Source organism: Accipiter gentilis, chromosome 5 (assembly GCF_929443795.1).
Source record: "Accipiter gentilis chromosome 5, bAccGen1.1, whole genome shotgun sequence".
NCBI classification, from domain to species: Eukaryota; Metazoa; Chordata; class Aves; order Accipitriformes; family Accipitridae; genus Astur; species Astur gentilis.
In genome coordinates, this window is record NC_064884.1 from 13,404,902 (window position 1) to 13,425,214 (window position 20,313).

At 40.9% G+C, this 20,313-nt stretch overlaps 1 protein-coding gene across 5 annotated transcripts; it reads right to left on the reverse strand.

Annotated features, from left to right (window-relative positions):
- Positions 1 to 4,259: 4,259 nt before the first annotated feature.
- Positions 4,260 to 19,451, reverse strand: FAM161A (FAM161 centrosomal protein A). Of its 5 annotated transcripts, none has more exons than XM_049799704.1 (7): positions 19,026 to 19,451; positions 17,413 to 17,660; positions 15,776 to 16,960; positions 15,222 to 15,389; positions 12,102 to 12,201; positions 10,925 to 11,079; positions 4,260 to 10,291 (listed from the first exon to the last, which is right to left on the reverse strand). In XM_049799704.1, the coding sequence occupies exons 1-7, from the start codon at positions 19,143 to 19,145 to the stop codon at positions 9,805 to 9,807; spliced, it is 2,463 nt and encodes an 820-aa protein (XP_049655661.1). In that variant the 5' UTR covers positions 19,146 to 19,451; the 3' UTR covers positions 4,260 to 9,804. The 5 variants fall into 5 exon arrangements, with proteins under 5 accessions (XP_049655661.1, XP_049655664.1, XP_049655660.1 ...); XM_049799707.1 differs by having other exon boundaries at positions 17,413 to 17,689; positions 19,026 to 19,106; XM_049799703.1 differs by lacking the exon at positions 19,026 to 19,451 and adding an exon at positions 18,386 to 18,989.
- Between the last annotated feature and the right edge of the window lie 862 nt (positions 19,452 to 20,313).

The following is a 20,313-nucleotide window of genomic DNA, read 5'->3' on the forward strand; positions in this document are numbered from 1 at the left end:
ACAACAGTCAGATCCCTCAGTATATTTGAGAAGTGATTTTTGTACAGTGAATAAAAGATAAGAAACACTTAGGATGTTCTTGTATATTAGAGCTGAGACAAATTAATAGCTCATCTTGTTGTTTACTTCCCCCACCTTTACCAGCAGTCATCTGATCTTCCCTCCCCTTGTGCTTGCGCTGATGCTCACCAAAATGGCTGGAAAGAGCTTTTGTTGTGGCATGGAGCATTTTGCTGAGATTATTTCTACTATTTTAGCAAGTTGAGTAGGCTTACTTGGGTGCTCAGAAGGACTTTTTGATCTGGACTTTACAAGTCTTGGACCCTGTTCAAAAGTAAGAGGCCAGGAAAGAGGAGGGGGACTGCTCCCTTTCACCTGAAGGAAATTTCTAATTCATTTCAAACTGTTCTGTGAAACCATACGCTGGTTAAGAAAAAAAATTTCACGAGTACTTTACCAAGGGTGTCATGCTGCCTTAGCCCTTTGTTCTCATTTATGGTAAGTAAATGGTATCCACAGACATGTATGCACAAGTAACAAATAATTTACCGAGTTTTGATGATTTCCATTATTTTACAGGATGCCTGCCTGAAGGAAATAGCGGAGCTGAAGGCCTGTGTTGTTGAATGGGTCATATGTGAAAGGGGCTGTCTTGGTGGTGAGTTAGGTTGGAATACAATTCACAGCAGAAAAGGGAAGCATATTTTCAGCATCTCTAGGCTATTGTTTAGATGCGTTTTACTGAAGTTTTGATAAAACTATTATTAAAAAAAAAAATCAAACAAATCTTACCACATCATGGAAACTACTTGGTTCCTGCAAGGTGATACACAAACGTAGATGAAAAATTCTGCTGTGCAGTTTCTTTGGATTGTTTTACCGTCCCTTTTGTGAAACCATTAGGAATCTCACCTACAGGTTAGTTGCTGTGAAGACAGACTTTGCTCTTTTTTCCGAATACTTATCCCTTCCAGAATTTCTTCTGCCTGAGAAATTCAAAGCTTTTTACAGGTATTGCAGGAGTTTTCTGTGTCAAGACACAGGCCTTGTGAGAACGGTGTGGAAGGTGCTCTGTAGGCTGCATGTTGGAAGGTCGTCAGTGTACCTGGATGTTCCCCGCTTGGGTTTCCTGCCCCTTCAGCTGCCAGACATAGCAAGGGATGGAAATTCCTTCGGGATGTGGCAACTCTGTCCTGGATACAGGAGTTACATGGTATTAATTTCGCAGAAACGTTTTCATTTAGTGTTAAACTGAGTGTGTTTCACAGGTGAACACCGCTGAGCTCAGCTGTGTGGCCTAAAATGGAGGTTGGCCTGCATTTTAGAGATGCTGGCTCTGTGTTAGGGTGAGGGGGGCAGACAGTAGACCTTAGTATTGTACTGTCTGTGAGGTGCCTACGAGAGAACTAGTTGTTGAATAAAACTGAGCAACTTTTTCATAGTTACTCTTTATACCAAGTTGAATATTACCCAGTATATTTACTGCCCCACTAATGCTAAATGTGTTAATGACTATGGGTATTCTCCAGCTAATCCCGTTTGGAAATGAGGATGTCTCCATCCAGTATGAAGTGGCATAATCGTGCAATATCCCTGTGTTGTAACTTCAGAAACATAACAAGCTCAGTGGATAGTGTTTTCTTTAATGCGTTAAATGTATAATATTCACTTCTGGAGAAGATGAAGAACTACAGAAAGCCCTTGAGAAAGATTCTACCTTGTATAGCTTGGCCTCAGCTGTTCATAAGAATGCAGAGATGTTACCAACTTCCGAGCACAGACCACTTGATGTTGGGTCAGGTATGCAAATGGTAGCGGCATTGTTGTCTGTGTTCAGAAATATGTACAATCACCGAGGTAGCTTCACTCTTCCCCAGACTAAAAACCAATAGCATGTGGTTGGTGATTATTGGCTTCTGAAAGGAGCAGTGCAACTTGGCTGCTTGTTTTAAACGGTTTCATTATTTCATGCGTGCACTTATATTATCCAGTGAGGAATGGGTGTACACAATAGCTCTAGCTATTATAATCAATTAGAAAAGTCTAGATACTCCTGTCAGAAGTCACTCTGCCCCACAAGTGAAGCTGCATGGCTGGTTTGAAGCTGAAGGCTATTTCTGGGCAACATTGAGCTGCCTTTCAGTGGCAAAGGGAGGAAAGGGAACCGTGTGAACAGGACGGCCTGCATACTGCAAGGGTAGCATGCAAGTTCTCAGGGTTAGAAACAAGCTGGAGCAGGCAAACAGGTACCCAGCCAGCTACACGAGGAGAGTTAAACTCAGCCTCAGCTTGCTAGGCCTGAATAAAATCAGCATTAACAGAATATGAGGAGAAGAAAGGTTTCATCCAGGAATAGACTGTGCATCTAGTTAACAGCAAGGGATATGGGAAATTCTCACGGAGGAAATGAAACGGACATGGGTTTGCAGGAAGTAATAGTTTTTTTCTAGTCTTCAAAGTGGGCAACTCTGCAAATTTATTTTTTTAGTTTTTATTTTAAGTCTTAATTGCTTAATATCTCAGCTCTGGCATTTACGTGCTTCTGGTCTGACTGCCTCAGGCAGTATCACAGTTTTGCAATATCAAAAACTTTATGAACCCATTGGAGGCGTTTCTTAATAATGGATATTTTGCAGTGGCATGATAAGCAGGCCCTTTGTGTTGGTCAGACCAGCCTTAGCACTTTGTGCTGAGATTCTGCTGTGTAATATTTGGAGTTGCTTTTTTTCCTTAGAAAACTCTGTGAATTCAAAACCCCAGATTGGTCATCATCAAGGAATGTGTTAACTCACACCGAGCTGTTTGTGTGGCCCCTTCAGTGTCAGATCTGGAAGTTCATTGCTTGACTATCTGCGATGGTGCCCTTGGCAATTCCAGTACCTTCAGGGATAAAGGTGTTACTGGACTGAGCTTCCCAGAGCAGAACTTAATCAGATTGACACACACAAATTAACAGCTGTAAGAGCTGATTTTTTGTTTGTTTGCTTTTACTACCTATTACAAATGTAATTCGTGTATCTTTTATCCATCTCAGAAAATGTAGCATTGCGTGAAATATGCATTAAAAAGTACAGCAAGTTAACAGAAGCCCTGCATGAGAACCATGTACATCTGTAAGTGGAAGGCTGTGTTTGAAAACAGAGTGATGACCTGAATAACCTGGGGTAACAGGACAGTTTGTAACAATTCACTGTGTTGGCAACTAGAAATTCCTAGCCGTGTTGGTAGTGTGGTTACTTATTAGTAATCAGTAACCTGCTTACTCTCACTAACCTTCTTATTGTTAACCTGCCTAACTATTGTTAGTAATAAGCTTATTCTTAGTAAGCCCTAATTACTAGTAGCAAGCTTTGAGCTGTGCAAATGCAAATATGCTTGTTTTCAGTCCTGTTAACAACTGGCTTCCATGGTACCATTTGTGTTCGCAACGTTAAACATAGTCTCATTTACAGTCTTCATTATCAGAAAAGCAGTGTATTTCTTGCCCATAAACATCTGTCTTCTCTGTACTACAGCCACTTAAGCATGTGAGGGATTTTCTCACGTGGCTAATCCCGAGATGTAGTTCTGTGAGACGCTGATCATAACTGGCCAGCACTAAAAGGCTGAAGTCCTGCTTGTCCCTGTCATCTCCTAACCTCACCCCCTTCTTTTGGCTGGGCTATTTTAGCGAGTTAATTTGACTCAGTGAAAGCATCTGGAAAACAAGGAGGAAAAGAAAGGATGGGGAGGACAGAGCTTGTGCTCTTTGGGCACAAGCAAGCTGGTTTATATGCTCAGCTGTCTATGAAAGGTTTTACTCTGTGAGTAAACGTGATGTACTTCCTCTGAAATACGCAGATGCCTCGTAAGGCTGGATTGGGGATTTATTTCTCTGTCTTTGTGCACACTTAGTGCAGTGGAAGCCTCTTAATGCTGTTATACCTTAATACAAAACCAGTATCTAAAGCAGTACATCAGGTCCTACAACTTTGTGCAGTTTGCCTTATTCATGTGATCCCCGATTTCTCTGCTCCTTCACCTGACTGTTAGGTTTCTTTAGTATACAATAGGGACCGGAATTTTCTGATACCATTTTAAGTCTTAGTTCTGATCTGGCATTCCTCAAATACCTGAAATTCCTGTTGAAGAAAGAAGCAATTCTGAGTTTTGCTGGAGTATGCAAGGGCTTTTTCTTTTTCTTCTTCTTTTTTTTTTTCTTTTTTTTTTTTTTTTTTCCCTACAGCCAAGTAATTACCAAAATATTATACTACCAGAGATGTAAGACTGAAATTCCACTGAAGGGTGAGGAGGACAGACATCAGACTGTTTCTAATTTTTTCTGCATGTTAATGTTTGTAAGCATGCAGTTGCCATATCTTGTAACAATGGACTAGTTAGTATTCCTAGACGAATGTATTCTGCATACAAAACTGATGTTTGACTTAAATTTGTGGACAACTGTATGGACATACTTTTAGAAATAATTAACATATATTTGGATCTTTAGAGTGCCTATTATCTGCTAAACTCAGGCAAGTATTTTACTTTCTGCCATTGCAGAAGCCTGATGATTCTAAATGAGACCATGATTAAATAATTTCAAAATAGTGATGACTTTAAATATTTTCTTCAAAAAGTTGAATTCTTTTGTTATTCTCTTCATTTGGAACAGCTGTAAAAGGTAATGATGTAATAGTTTTTTCCTCAAAGGGAAAGAGAATGCAACCTCCTGCTTGATGTTGTGGTAATTATGTACACGAGATGGTTTCTAGAGGAAGTGGTACCGTATATACAAAGAACGCTTGAGAAATGCAGGTAAATTTGGAAGGCAAACCAAAAGATAGAAACACCCCCTGAAGAGGGGAGGCTCTCTGGCCAAAGCTCAAGATGTTTAATAACAGTCCACAGTAGCAACTCTTCTTGCCTCCCATAGCCTCACTGGAGTCCAGCGGGGTATCGTGCTTTTGGAGCCCTATTTCTCAAAGGTGGACACTTTGTTTTTAGAAGAAGTGTTCAAGTGGCACTTTTATGTTAGCTTTCAAAATTATTACTGACTTCCCTGAGAACAATACAACAACATTGAATTGCACCCAGAAAAAGCATAATATCCAGAAATTCTGGTTTCTTACTTCAAAACATAGAAATATATATAATGACACAGATAAACATAGAGAGAGTTAGAAATATATATAAACAGGCTTTATGTACAAGCTGTCAATATTAACACTGTATTCAGTGCAAGTTAGATGGGCATGGGTGCTGAACAGTCACATGGAGCACTGCATCTGGCTGTTACTTAATTTTTATTTCTCTGTGGGCCTTGTACTTCTATTTGGTTTACTTGGCAGCGATAGTCCTTTTCCTGTGGAACTTGCTACTGCTAAAAACACATCATTTCTGACGTCTCTAAACTTCAGTAAATGCAGATGGCTTATTACAGTGTAGGTCCTGTGACCTGATGACCATTTTCAGCCTGAGCTCACCAGATATTAGAGCCTTTCTATAGCAACGGCACTGCCTGCGAGCACTAAACTTCCAGAATCTGCTTCCCTGTCCTGGAATGTGTATCCCCTACAAATTAGATACACTTGCAAGCCCCAGTGCCTTGCAGCCAAGCGATCATCCTGACCCTTCAGGCTGCCTGTAATATCAACCTTCTCCAGCGTGGTGGATATGGCTACAGCTTATCTCAGTGGGAACCTGTGGCAGATGTGAGCAGATACACAGGGGGGGAAGTTTAGTACAGAATTTCCAACCAAGGCTATTGCTCACATTCAGTACCATGACAATCACTTAGAAACCCAGAATGAGATCTGTAGTGTCTGTGGACTTACAAGCACCGTTCTTCCAATCCCGCTGGAAATATTGTGCTTGGCACATCCTTTGATTCCATTGCCTTTTTTTATGATCACATTTTGTGGTTCAATATCCGTTGCTCAACAAGTAATCTGGGTCTCTCTCCTTACAGTTTCAGGCGATAAATTCCCATTAAAGAGATGTTATTCTTGCACTTTTTAAATTCATATTTAATAGTACAGTCTACATGCAAAGTCATCCTCCTCTTCCCATGTGGTATTTTTAATCCTTTTTTTGGATACACCTTCCTCATTTTCTTTGCAAATTTTTGAACATGTTTCTACTTTTGTGCTTTTGCCATTAATTAAAATATTAAAGACAGAATATTCAATAACCTGTGAGAAACTTTTCTATTAATCTCATTCCTGCTAGGTAGCTTCCCTGAAAGCATAACTCATCATCATTTCTCCTTTAATGAGCTTCCTACCTTAAAATGCTTCTATTGTATCATCTTTTGTGAATCAAATGACTTTTTTTTTTCCTCCATGTTAATCGTATCGAAATGTTTTGAGTTCTGACAAAGTACTACATACTCTATTCTCCTTTCCTATGGTACTAGTCTGCATCTTGGTAATTTACCAAAATCTTTCACCTGGATTTGGATTTTCATGTTGAGGTTGTTGAGGTTATTGAGGTTTTTTCTTTAAATATAGTAATTTTCATTTTAGTGCCATCATCCTATTAGTTTCTTCCTGCTTTGACTACATTTTAAATCATCCTCCTCACAAAAAAAACCCCACAAAAGTCAAATAATGACATGTTTTTTTAGGCCAGCCTATTGTTCATCTCATGACAGTGTGGTGTCCATGCCTCTTATTCATTGTTTGAAGAATTTTTCACTGCTGTACTTTGCTTCGTGAGGTTTAATTCATCCTGACCTGTCTCTCCCCATTTTTGTTCCGTCATCTGTGATTTTTCTTTGCTATTTATTTCATTTTTAATTCCTTATTGGAATGCTTATCTCTTTCTTGTTTGTAATGCAATTTTTGAACAGTTTTTTTGACTTAAATTTCACGGTTCTTCCACTTTGAAAATCTGTGCTGCTGAAAGCAATTTCCATAACTGGTTCCTTTAATATCTGAAAGTTTGATCTCTCGTATCTTTTCCAAATTAAAGAATCCTAGTATATATTGTCATATGAAAACCAAACTACCTTCTTGTCATATGAAAGCCATTTTTTCTTTGATCATTCTTATTGCCTTCTTCCAGTTACATAATAAATCCCTTTTAAGATGGGAGGACCAGGACCACATAGAGTATTCAAGATGGAATTGCTTTTTTTTCAGTGCATAGTATTGTATAGTTTAGGAATATTTTTTTACCCTCACATGCATTTATTTGCACTTATTAAAACTGCAGTATATCTGTTCTTCTTCTATCATTGTCACAAGATCCTTCAGCACGTTCTTTGCAGTCAGTTTCATTTTTTCACAGCATTGAATAACTCTATGACCTCAGCAAACTCCTTGCAATGGATACTACAGCTCCCTTCTGACTATGCTGATAACCACATTTACACTGTGAAAACTGATGTTTTCCTTCCTCAGCTTTTAATTGATTACTAATTCATGAAGACTTTTCTTTTCCTACAATGAGGTTGGTTTCTTTAAGATCCTTTGATAACAATTTGTGTCAAATGCTTCCTGGAAATCTAGGTAAATCATATCAGTTGGATCCCCTTAGTCCACATGATTCTGCTTGGCTTTTTCAGAAATGCTAAAAAAGTTAAGGCCTAACCTCCAAAAGCTGTACTAACTCTTCCTTGTTATAACATATCTACTCATGTTCATTAATTCTGTTCTGAGTACGGTTAACATAGTAAAAATTCAGTGAAAAACTTGAATGCCTTCTTCTAAAACCTTGAAAAAAAAAAAGCATCGTTTTTGCTACTTCCTTCCAGTTCAACGGAGTTTTAGCAATATTTTTACTTTAATAGTTCAACAATTATTTATTTGTTCTTTTAGAACACTTAGTTGAGTGCTGTCAGATCTTAAAAATGGATGTGAATTTTTTCTGATTTGAAACCTCTTCAAATAATCTTTAAGAAAAACATAATTTAGAGCTCCTCTGCCTTCTTTCAAAACAAATTTGATTTACTAAAGAGACAAATAACAGCAACATGTGACTATGAATTCGGTAACGTTGTACAACTCTTCAGAATTATATAATACTGACAAGTACAAGCAAACCAACCTTGAGTTTGTACTGTGAGGTTGTGGGTATTACTGGAGATTGTAAACTGATTTTCCTTGTTAAGTAATGATTAGTACTTTCATTTATGACATATATACAATGGATATTTTATTTAAGTAAAAAAATAAGTTTCAAATTCATATTAGCTATGCTCACACTTAAAAAATAAATAAAAGTAATAATCATAAAAATCTTCCAAACATTGTTACAGTTTCTGAAAGTCAGGAGGAAGAAATAGTAACAGATTTAGTTTGTGCTCTTGCATGCGGCATGGAAGAAAATAATAAAAAAATAAAAATCCTTATTGTTAGTCAGTGCAGATGCTTTCGCAAAGCTGATAGTTTTAACAAATGCATTTATTATTCAATTAATATGTTTTGAGTACCTGTGCAATGTTGCATTGTACTGTCCAGATAAAGCTTGTTTGAAATCCTTGTTTGTGGTCTGTTATTATATGGATGCATTCTTTTACTTACTATCTCTCCTAACATTGCATACGACAGGTTAGCAAGAAAGCTTGTAATAGTAGGAGAAGGTACTACTGATATAAAGAAGAAAAAACCCAAACAAACCAACCCAAACCTTCCATTTGCATTCTTTGTTGTGTACTAGCAGAAGTCCTGAGTAGCAAGTGTGTACAAAAAGGTAGTAAAGCACTTCTTTCCATACTTCCATGCACCTAGAGTTGCTGGGCTACATTTTTATCTGATGTAGTAAGATTTTTGCTTTACAGTGTATGTTTACTGTCTCAATAAAGAAATCTGAAGATTAATGTCTGCATTTGTCACTATGTTAGGAAGAATGATTTTACATCACCACGGGATGAGCTCTTCAAAACAAAATGGAGATGAAAGAACAGTTTTGGGGCTTGGTTAGACAGTAATGCAAGATCTGCACTGTGGAACATACTAGTCTACTGACCTACTCTTCTACCTTACTTGTCTGTAAGCATTAAAAATCTCTGTGAAAGTTTAAGTGCCCGCTCTCAGTGTATCCTAGGCATTTTCTCCTCTGTAGGGAGAGCCTTCAGTGATGGCAATACTGTTAATATTTTAGCTGGACAAAGTAGTTGAGTTGATACAACAGCTTGTTTCCTCCAAAAGTAGTAATCTTTTCTGGCCCTGGCACTCACCTGACCTGCCTCTGAGCCGATTCAGCTCACTTAAGTGGGCGGAAGATGGACTCCATGGGAAAAGGAGGGAGGAATTGAACAGATTAATTTGGCCACATTGTCTAACTGGATAGCAAGTTGTCTTCCTAACAGCTGCTCTGCTAAAAACAGTCGGAGGTCTTGCACAACAAACCTAGAAGCTGTCCTAGAAGCTATCGCAGGAGGACACCCCAGAAGTACTGAAATGTTTGAGACTGGGAGGTGCTGATAATGGTAAATTACTACTCCAAAATTTCATCTGGCTTCGCTAGCATGCAGAAAGAGCTGGACATGTTAAGACCTCAGTACTTACCAACACAGCATGCAAGATGTTATTATTAAATAGTGGTTGCAATTCATTTTATGAACAGAGGTACACTAATATCGCTGAAGATTAGAATAAAGATTAATATAAAATTAAATTCTTGGTGGAAATTAGTAACTTGATCTTTCTTACTGGAAAACAGAAAAAATTTCTGTGCTGGTAAGACTGTTAAGCTGAGTGGTTTAAATTGACAGAATTTTGTATCAGTAGCAAAGAGCCAAGTTTTTCTTTGGTGTCCATTTCACTGCCAGCAATGAAATAGGTTCCTGAGCCCCAGGCCATCCTGTCTGCCTTCCTTTCAGTCAGCTTCATCATCACTAGGTTTCTCTTCTGAATCATCATTTTCATATTCCTCATCCTCGTATCTGAAGGCACCCTCAGCTTCAGGGTCAGACTGACCTTCCTCTTCACACTCATGGGACTGGCCTGACTGAGAGCTGGGTCTTGAATGATCCTTCTCCTCCTCCTGGGAATGGCCAAGTGACAGGCCTGCCTTTGCTTCCTCTTCCTCCTCCTCCTCCTCTTCTTCACAGTGCTGGTCAGAGGAGGGGCTGGACCCAGCCTCCCCTGAGTGGCAAGGTTGATGAGCATAAGGGCTGGCTCTGGCTTCTTCTTCATCCTCCAGCTCACTGAATTGGCCATCCTGGGTGGAGGTTTTGACGCCTTTCCTCTTCTCTCCCTCCTTCTCCTCCTCCTCCTCCTCCTCACAGGACTGCTCAGACCGAGGACTGCTGTCAGCTGCTTCCTCAAAGGATTCCCCTTCTTTCACTTTATCCTCGATGACTCTGCAAAGACAATTTCCATGTGTGATTTTATTTTCAGGTAAGATGCTTTCTAGTAGGTTTTAAACTACCTTCAGGTAATCTAGGACAAACCTGGTAGACGTGGCTGGGGTGGAACTGGGGAAGGAAAAGGGAAGAGGGGACACCAGAGTCTCCTTTTATGCTAGAAAGTAACTCAACAGTATTGCTTATATATTTCAATTTTTTTTATTTCTGCTTCTTTTTAGTGTAACACCTAATGGATACTGAAAATTATTTTTTATAAGGCTTATTTTAAAAATCAGTAAAGGTAACGCAGAATCAAGTGACTTACTAGCAACCTGCCAGAATTTTTGGTGAAAGGAACAAATAAAAAAATGTTTTTCTTCATTTTTCTTTGACGTGAATTGCATAACATATCCCGTGCTCTCCTCTGATTTATGAAATAATATTTAATGAAGGAAAAAACATTAAAAATACATACTAATGCTAACGTTAGTAAAGCTAACTACATAGTCAAATATTTACCTGGGAAATAGTACAAATAATTAAAAAAACCCACCAAAACCCCTAAACTTACACATCAAAAATTAGTTTCTAATTACTAGGTATGTAGTGGGGGGGGGGGGGGGGAAGCGCGCCTTTAGAAATCTCTACCTTTCTCTGGCATTAGTGGAGTTATTAAAATCTTCAGTACTGGAGCATTGTAGCAATTTAGTTGTTTTTCCTTTCTTTGAAACAAACTCTGGGCAAATCCCCAGCGCTCTCAGTCTGCTAGAATAATGCTTTTCTGCAGCTATTCTGGCATTTTTCTGTAGGAAAATCACAATGGTTATTTGTTATCTAAATGCATTAAATGCCTGTCTTTTGATACTTTCATTTGTTTGTATTAATACCTTTTCATTAATTGCATCTGACAAGTTGAATGATTATTCGCTGCAGGTAAGAATGGGAAAACAATACTTGAAAACTTTACCCTAGATTTTCCTTTTCTGTACTAGTTTAAATCCAGTTTGCTCCCTGCGCCCACTGGCTAATGAAGAGCTATATATTTTGTATATAGCTGTTGAGGGAGGAGGGGGAAGATGTGGACATGTAGAAAATCAGATGTAGTCTTTCTAGGGCTTCTCCCTTATCCCCTCTCACCCTCCTCTGTCTTCCCTCTCTGGGAGCTGTTGCCCTAAAAAAGTAGTATTGATTCACCTTCTTACAGTGCGGTTTAACAAATTACACAGATGTGTATCTCTGCCTCTGAAACTGAGGGTGTAAATTCTGTTCCTCCACGTAATATCTGAGCGAGGAGGACTTGTCCTCCAATCTACACAGATGCTCCTGCCCCGCAGCGATGGCAGGTCAGGAAACCCACATGGAGAGAAGGGACAAGGGAACCAGTGATCTATGACTTGCTGCCTCTCTGGGTCTGGAAAGAGGTCAGGGACCACACTACCAGCTGTACTGAAATGGACAGATAAAAATATACTGTACCTGAGCTTTACAGTAGACATTAAGAATACTTGAATTTTCTTACCGCTTCTTTTCCAACTTAAATCTCTCACATTTTTTTGCTGTAATTTTTTGTTTTGTTTAGAATTACTCGTGCTGTAACCGAATCGGACAACACGTTTACAACAGCCATCTCAGTTCCCTGTGCAAGCATGCCACGAATGCTTAGTCACAAAAATTCGTAATATTTATATGCAGATGGGGCAACAGAGATTAAAACAGCCAAATACTGGTCTCAAAAGTCTTTTTCAGATATCTTCTAAAAATGACTGACTACAAATGTCTTATGCAGTATTTGAAGAGAAGATTAAGAAGTAATACAGAAGACAACCTGAGTGACTCTTTCAAAAAGCAATGGCCTTTGTTTTACTCTTTCTTCCATTTCTTGTAACTCTTGCAAATACTCTTGCATTCTCTGCTTCTCATAATTCCTAAGGGAAATAGAATACAAGGAAAATTATTATTAATTTATAATACAAGAAGTAATTTTCTACAGCAGCTAAATTGCTCATAACAAACTAAATACTATACTTAAAGATACATAAAAGGTAAATTATTTTATGGTGGTTATAGGGTCTGAGGTGTATTGTCTCATTTTCACAGCAATTGCTTGCCTGTAAGTACTGAACAAAACTGTCTCTGAAGTAGTCACTTTGGATAAGCAGAGAGGGGTCCTGGCTAGCGAGGTTAAGTAGAGCTTATCCAAGTTTGGATTCTTAGGGGTTTTTTGGATACTTAGGGTTTTTTTTAAATTTGGATACTTGGGGTTTTTTTTAAATGCTGATTTAATATAGATGTTTCAGTTGTTCTAAGCAAAATTAAACAGAATACACCACAGGAGATTAGTATAATTGAATAAAAATCGGTACTTTAAGGTAAAGTTTGACGATGAGAATCTTACTACTTTACCAGTCTGTCTGACAAGAGGGGTGGCCACATTCTGGATCACGGTGCACTTTTTTCCCTAGTTGGTTCGTCAAGGGCCCAGTCAATAGAGCAGGATGATGAAACTGTTGATTCATCAACTGAAATGGTATCTCGGATCATGGCAAGCACTAGATAATCCAGGTAGCATGGGCTGTAATCCTCGGTGTGTGAACAAAGACACCTCTCTGTGATGCTGCCTCTGTACTGGGCCAGCTCCAGCATTACTAAGTCAGAAACTTAAGGGTGAGTATGAGAGCTAGGGATCATTTTACACGTCTGTCTCCTCCTGCCTCTTTCCCTTACCATTTCTGCAGTATGGCTGTGCATTAAGGCAAGTTATTCACCATTTTGAGGGAGTGAACTTCATTGCTGCTACTTGCTTGCTCTCTCAGGCAGCTTTCTACAAACCTAATTAGCTGTTAGAAGAGCACTTAAATTAATATACCTTATTACCCAGCCTATGCTGAAATAAGCATTATCAAGTTAAGCACTTGTACCAGCCTTAATGCATCAGCACTAGGGAAGTAATCTTGCTTTGTAATAGCATAATTTTATGCGCAGACAAGAATTAAGCATGAGTGTTTTACAATACTCCTGAAATCTGATTAAGCTAAATACTGTAATGTGAGTTGAATGAACTCAAATCAAATCTGCAAACACACCCACTGTCTCTCTTAATTCTCCTCCCTGCTGCTGTAACTCAGATTGTTTTCTGCTTCTGCCCTACAGTCAGCAGATCATCTGCCCAAGGATACTTACATTATAAAGCTCCTGTTCTTAACAGTATTTGGTGGTTGTGTTAAAAAAGCAATTGTGCTTCAGCTCTGACTCCAGCAAAATAGTTAAAAGGGACTGCCCTCTTTGACCTGCATCTCTACCACTGCAGCTCTGCTCTCCAGGACCCTGTGTAAGCCCTGCTTCTCCTACACTCCTGCGTCTTCCTACGTGTGCTTTGGCTTCAGCTGTCTTTGGGGGAGGCGGTGGGTGTGCGTAGATGCATGCTGGGTAGTCACTGACCGCCCACACGGCCAAGCAAGATGCTTGTTGCAATGCTGCTTCTAGCATATCCCGGCTGAGCCACTGCACTTCATGCTTTCAGCACGGGAGAATGTACGTGCTTCGGTTTCTGCTGCATTTTCTCTTTCTGGTCACAGGGAAGCAACATTGGTGCTGAATAACCATTACAAAGTTTGCTGGTGGAACAACGTGCAGTATTGTCTTGCAGGTGGTGCTGCACTGTTTTAGCAAATTTGCTTGTAACAGCCCAGAGTTTAAAGTCTATTAAGAGTAAATCCACAGTTTTCTATTTTAGCTATAAAGAAAGAAGAGATCCATGCAAAGCAAAAAAAAGAATGAGGAAACCTTATTAGTTTCCTTTCAACTCAGCCATAAAGACAGGCCTAGCTTCCACCCTCATTTCAGAAAAATCTCTATCCTGGACCATATTCCAAACACCTTAAAGTTTAGTATGGTAATTTAAAAGTTGCTAGTCCAAGCTATGAATCTTGTAATCGGGCGTATCTCATGAAAGTTCACCCTTGTATTGTTTTGTTCTACTACTGTCAGTTACTGGCAATTTGCCTGGGTACTGGAAATTAGGATTCGTATTCACTGCCCAAGAATCCTGCCTGTGCATGAAGCAGCAGGGGCAGAGCAGTCAGTACCTCTCACCATCTCCACGTAACAGCACCATAAATGGATGATACTGCTGCAGTGCCATCATGCCAAGACAGATTATAAACCTCACTAAAGACTTATTCAAACAGGACTAGTTTTTTTTTTTCTAGGATTATGAAGAACAAGAAGCAGAAATGGTTAAATTAGCCACAAACACAAGGTCAAGCAGCAATTGTGGAGTCAGATTAGCATCAGAAAGCTGGAGCCATCTGGACTTCAAGCTTACAGCAGGCTCTGATGTTTTTCCATGTGTACCGCTTTCCTCAGTCATATAGAAACAGTCTTTGAATTTGTATCTCTACTAAAGGTAACTTTGGATTCCATTCCTCCTAAGCACCAGCAGCTTCCTCGTTAGCTGCTGATACGTGTGCTTAGTTAAAATAATATTCCTGCTCTGATTTTCCCTCTTAAGTGGGGACCTGCTGGGACAAAGAATTGAATTGTGAAATGTTTACTACTGTAGGAGACAGCTAGCACCAAAGTTGTACCAACATCTTATCAATCCAGCAGTGCAAGGATATTCTGTAACTACACTATTCCTTTTCCTTTTGATTTTTTGAAACTTTTCCTCTTTAGTTGGCATGTCAATTGGGAAAACACAGGAGTCTCCTGTTAGCTAATCTATAATACTGTAAAGTGGAACTTACAGATTGAAATCATTAGAACAGGCAACAACTTCCCAGTTGAAACAGTAAACTTGGCCACCTTTTTTACTAGCTTCTTGTACACTGTATAATTTATCAAATGTGTAATTATGTAAACTTAGACTATGCTATTTATTACATTGTATGTTTAACATACAATGTAGAATGAGAGGTTCAGGATTCAGGGGAATGCAACAAAATACCTGAATGTTTTTAATTTGGATTTAGACATCTGAGCTAGGCTCTGATGTGGGTCATTGGCCTCAGCCCGAGCTGTTACAATTTTCTGGAGTTTTTTCTTTCTTTGTTTCTGCTTTGTTCTGTTCCTTTTTTGTTGTTCTTCCAGCTTTCTCTTTTCCTCAAGTGAATCCCTGGTGGAAAAATAAACTAAGGCTGAATTCATTTATTTCAAGAGCAAGACTTCAAAGGAAGCTTTGGCAAAGGAGATTCAAAAGAGAAAAACAGGGTGGAAACAGGGTTGGCATAAGAGGACACAAGGTATGTGCCATTTTAAGGAATTCGGGCATATCCTGGGAAATGGCAGTCATTTGTCCCTTTCCTACGGACATTCTACTGTTTAACAATCATAAATACTAATTAAGTCCTATATTTAAATACTTTAAGTTTTACATTATAATTAAGCCCTTATATTAATGTATTAAGTCATATATGGAAGAACTGACTACATAGTTAGAAATACAAAAGAGGTCTACTCTTAAAATATATATAAAATGCAGAGCACCACTGAAGAAGTCACCTTAAGGCTTGTAGCCGCCGTCTTGTGGATTCTGTGATTCTTGGTGATTTAGATTCTCCAAATCCTGAGAGATGCGAATTTGCACTTGAATGTCTCATTTGAGGTTTACGTCTCGGAGAGGCATATGGCCAGCGTGTTTCTTTCAACTTTTCTTCATCCCCTTGAATGTCCTTCAAAATCTTCCCCTTGTTTGAGGGAATATATGGAGTACGAAGATCAAAAGGTTCACAGACTGTAAGGTGTTTCACTTGTTTTTGTTGCAGGAGCCGTTTCTGAAACTTCTGGTGTAGTAGTTCAAAATCTGGAACACTTGATTTGATCTTGGGTTTATGTTCTGTTTCCTTTGGTTCAATGCACTTGTGTTTCTTCTTTTTATTGGTATCTTTTAAAGCCAGTCTGCTGGTGGGTAGAGATGAATTACGTAGCAACTCTTCAGCTCTCATTCTGATCCTGATTTCTCTGCAGAGCTCTTCCTCCCTTAGCTTGTCGTTAACAGCTGGACTATAAACACATTTAGGAACTGGTTTTGCTTTGAACAGGTTTGTTTTCTTTTCAGGTGCGGAAAGGTCTCTTAATTGCATTTTCCTAATTTCATTCCTTTGTTTCTCTCGTTCAAGGAATTTAAATGGCTTCTGAGAAGCCAAGAGCTTGAGTTTGCTTCTCTCTTTCACAGACCTCCTGCGTTCTTCGTTTCGTTGCAGGATTTCATGGTAGAGTGGAAGGAAAACAGCAGCGGGCACTGGATTGGCTCGGAATTTTTTCTGACACTCTGCTTCTTCCTCTAGTTGCTTCTTCAGTAAGTTGTTTTCCATTTCAATCTGTGACTTTGATTTTACATTCTGTTCTTTTTTTCTAGCTTCTCTGATAGTCATCTGGAAAGGCTTGGGCACAGTAACTTTTGGTGACCATGCTTTCTGTTTCTTCCGTATCATTCTGAAGGCTGGTGAGCTTGGTAAGCTGTGTCTGGCGTGAGAGATGTAGTCTTCCACGGAAAACCCGTCCCACATTTTTTCGATCCGTTGCTTAGCAAATGCAGATGATCCAGTTTCACTACCATTTTCTTCAAATGATAATTCTCTGTCAGACCTATCAGATATACTTGCGCCTAAGGGATCACTTAAGTCAGAGTCTGAAAAGGATTTGTGTAAATTTAGAAGCTGATATGAGCTCTTCTCCCAAGTTGGCCTTTAAAAAAAGGGAAAAAGAAAGTTGGTTTGGGTCCAGTCCAACACTGATGCAAAGCCAGTAACTTCCACTTTAAGGTATCATCGTTGGAAACAAAAATGAACAGCACTGGCAGGGAAGAGGCGAAGGGAAAAGAGAAGCACACTGAGCACTCACACCAGATCATAGTTTTAAGTAAGTGCCAGTCCTGAACAAGTCAGTACTTCTTAAAGGAAGGCACCATGCTTTACTAAACCTGTTGCCCTGTCTGTGCTGTGCACACACTTGTAAATCTCACAGTCCGTTAGCAAGGTGAATAAGCATTTTTGTAATTAAAACTAACTTTTCTGTGATTATCTGCTTATAGGAAATGGGGAGAGTAACGTTTTCCAGTCCTAGAAAAAAACCTGCTGTTTTACAGATGTCTGCAAAGCATTTGAGAATCTTCAGATAAAAGGCACCACCAAACTTACCTACAACACATGTTAAAAGCAGCATTTTTCTTGTCGAAGGGCTGTACTCCTTTTAAATACAGTTTATTCCGATACATGCTTTCTAATTTTGCCATGGTCTCCAAGTGGGCATTCTTCAATTCTTCCAACTTCAAGTAATATTCTTGATTTGAATTGCACATTTGGGAAAAGTCTGTCCACTTGTCACAGTCCCTATTTAGAGAGAGTGTCTGCTCTCTGTCAGTATTGGAATCCAAATCAAAACCATCCTAGAAGAGATGTTTGTAAAGCTTTCTGACTGTTAAAAGAAAGGGGAACAAGGTTCTTAATATTGCTTTACCCTACTTAAGTCTAATGAACGATACAGTAACACCAAACAGAGGTACCGGTATAAAAAACGTTAGCGCAGTTACATGGAATAATCTTATTGCATAACGATTTATATCCTAAGGGTCCTATTTAAAGCATGTGAAGTTCCTAAGTCTGTCCCTGTAATCAATGCATTTATACCAGGAAATATGATCAAAAGGACTTATCAAAAGAAAACAGTTTAACTATTTTGTAAAGTGTAATTTTTCCTTGATTACTATGCAGCTCTAAAAAAGCCTTTCTTTAAAAGCAAACAAAACCACAACAGAACCTTCTCTGCCTTCCATTTCCGTAAGCATTCTAAAAATAAGTCATTAGATATCTTGTGTAAAAATGTTTATTCCCGTTTCCATAGCTTACTGTGAAGCGACAGGAATTCTGCACAGCTTATAGTTCCAATAGTGTCGGGCAGCTTGCAGCTGTGCGCAGGTAAGCACATTCTTTAAATATTTTTAAAGCTTACCCAAGTTTAGAGAAGTTACTAAAACCAGGTCAGTCGGCATTACAAAGGCTTCCTTTATGTTATTTTTAACCACCACGTTTTAAAAAAAATTACAGGACCCTTTCTTTATCCAAAAATTAGAATAATACTTTTCCACACAGAGGTATTTGAATAAGCTCTGACCTTCCAACAAAAAGTCGTGTTCATGTTTTGTCGGCTTTTCAACGCAAAAATCTGTAACTCGGTTTTTTGCACAGCACCGTGACCTAATGCGACGTGAATTACACGATCAAGGAAGCAAACTTGAAGCGCTGCTACGGGACGCCCAGCGAAAGGCACCATCCAGGTTCCTTCTGAACCTGCCGCTTCCGACATCGTGCATCAGCCTCCCGCTTTCCGTTCTCGATCCGCAGAACGACCCGGGCCTCTTCCCTGCACTCGGCCATCGCCCCTTCGTACCGTCGCGCTCCGGCCGCCGGGGCCTAACACGCTCGTGACGAGATGGCCGCCGCCCAGGCGCTGCAGCGGCACCAGCTGTCGGCTCCTGCCCCGTCTGCCTGTCTGCGCGCTTGGGGCCGCGGGTCACTGCCGCGAGGGGCGAAAACCTTACCGGCACGAGGCTGCTTCGGCTCCCGGGGCAGCCGGGGAGCGGACGCCTGCCTCTCCAGGGCGGGTTGGCGGCGGAGCCCGTCCCCCAGCCTCAGGCCTCCCGCGCGTCCCCCCGCTCGCCTGACAACCGCCAAGGGCGCTTCCCGCTCCCCACCCGCCCCCCGGACGGCGCGGCGGCCCGGCAGACACACCCCCCCCCCAGCCCCGGCGGTACCTGCTCGGCGGCGGGCGGCGGCCCCCGCTCGTACAGCGCGGCGGGCGCCCGGGTGCGCGGGTCGAGCGGGGTGCGGAGGCAGGAGGCGGCCAGCAGCGCCGCGCGGTGAGCCGCCTCCATGGCGGCCGCTCAGCCCCGCCGCCGCCGGCGGCGGGCGGGCAGGCAGGGGAGCCCAGGAGGGAAGGCGGGAGGGCCGGGCGGGGGAGGCTCCCGCTCCACCTCCGCCGGGCGGAAGAGGAGCGCTTTACCGGCCGCGGGGGCGGAGGGGCCCGGCCGGTTCCGCTCAGGGCTCTGCCGGCAAGGGGCTGCTGCCGCTCGCCAGAGCCCGTTCGAGAGGCGGCAGCAGCCGGCGGCCAACGCGAGCCTTCTGCCAGGCAGGCACCCTCCCTCCGCTCCGGGTGTGGGACCGGCGCTGCCCCGTCCTCCTCGAGCGCCTGCGAGGAGGAGGAGGAGGAGGAGGAGGAGGAGGAGGAGGAGGAAGGGGGGGGGGGGGGCTGGAGTCCGTCACCCGTCCGCATCCGCAACGCTTGGTCGCTGCTGTGCTCCTCAGCGTGCTGGCCGCACCCATCTTTAGGTAACTTTCTGCGGGATTTCACTCGGAACTCGTAACTCTCTCCTTGACAAGCCCACGGTTTTTTTACCCCCTCAGGTTAGCAAAGAATCTTCTCGCGTCTTCAGATCAGCGATTGCGACATAAGGGTAAACCAGGGTCAGCAGGAATATTCGTCCACCTCTGCAGAGAGGCATTAATGATTGATGGACCTAGTCATTGTAGTGAAATTACAAATACGTTTCATGAAAGAAACGGATGGAAAGATTCAGTCACACACAACCGTTGTTCTAAGTCTTGTCAAGAATTGGACGTTTGTGATGGTGGGGAAGGAAAGCTTTAATCAAAGTTAATACCTTAACTACAAGAGAGCATTGCTGGATGTAGGCCTCTGGGGTAAGGCATCACTTGTAAACAGCCAAGAAACAATTAATGCAGAACATTAACGCCTAAATCGTTTGTCTAATTTATTTATTTTTTTAGTATTTGAATTATTCTGAATGTTCTACTTAAAACAGCTGTCATAGGAAAGTATTTTCAATAGCTGGTCGACAAAGTGGTGGGAGTTTACACAAAAGCTACAGATCCCACCAACAGTAAATAGAAATGCAAGTTACAGGGTCATGAAAGAAACACTCTCCTTTAAATATGAAGAGGCATCTGGTCATCTTACTATAGCAGTAATGAAGATGAACAGGTCAATTCAAAATTTCAGGCTAAGAATTAAAAGTTGAAACA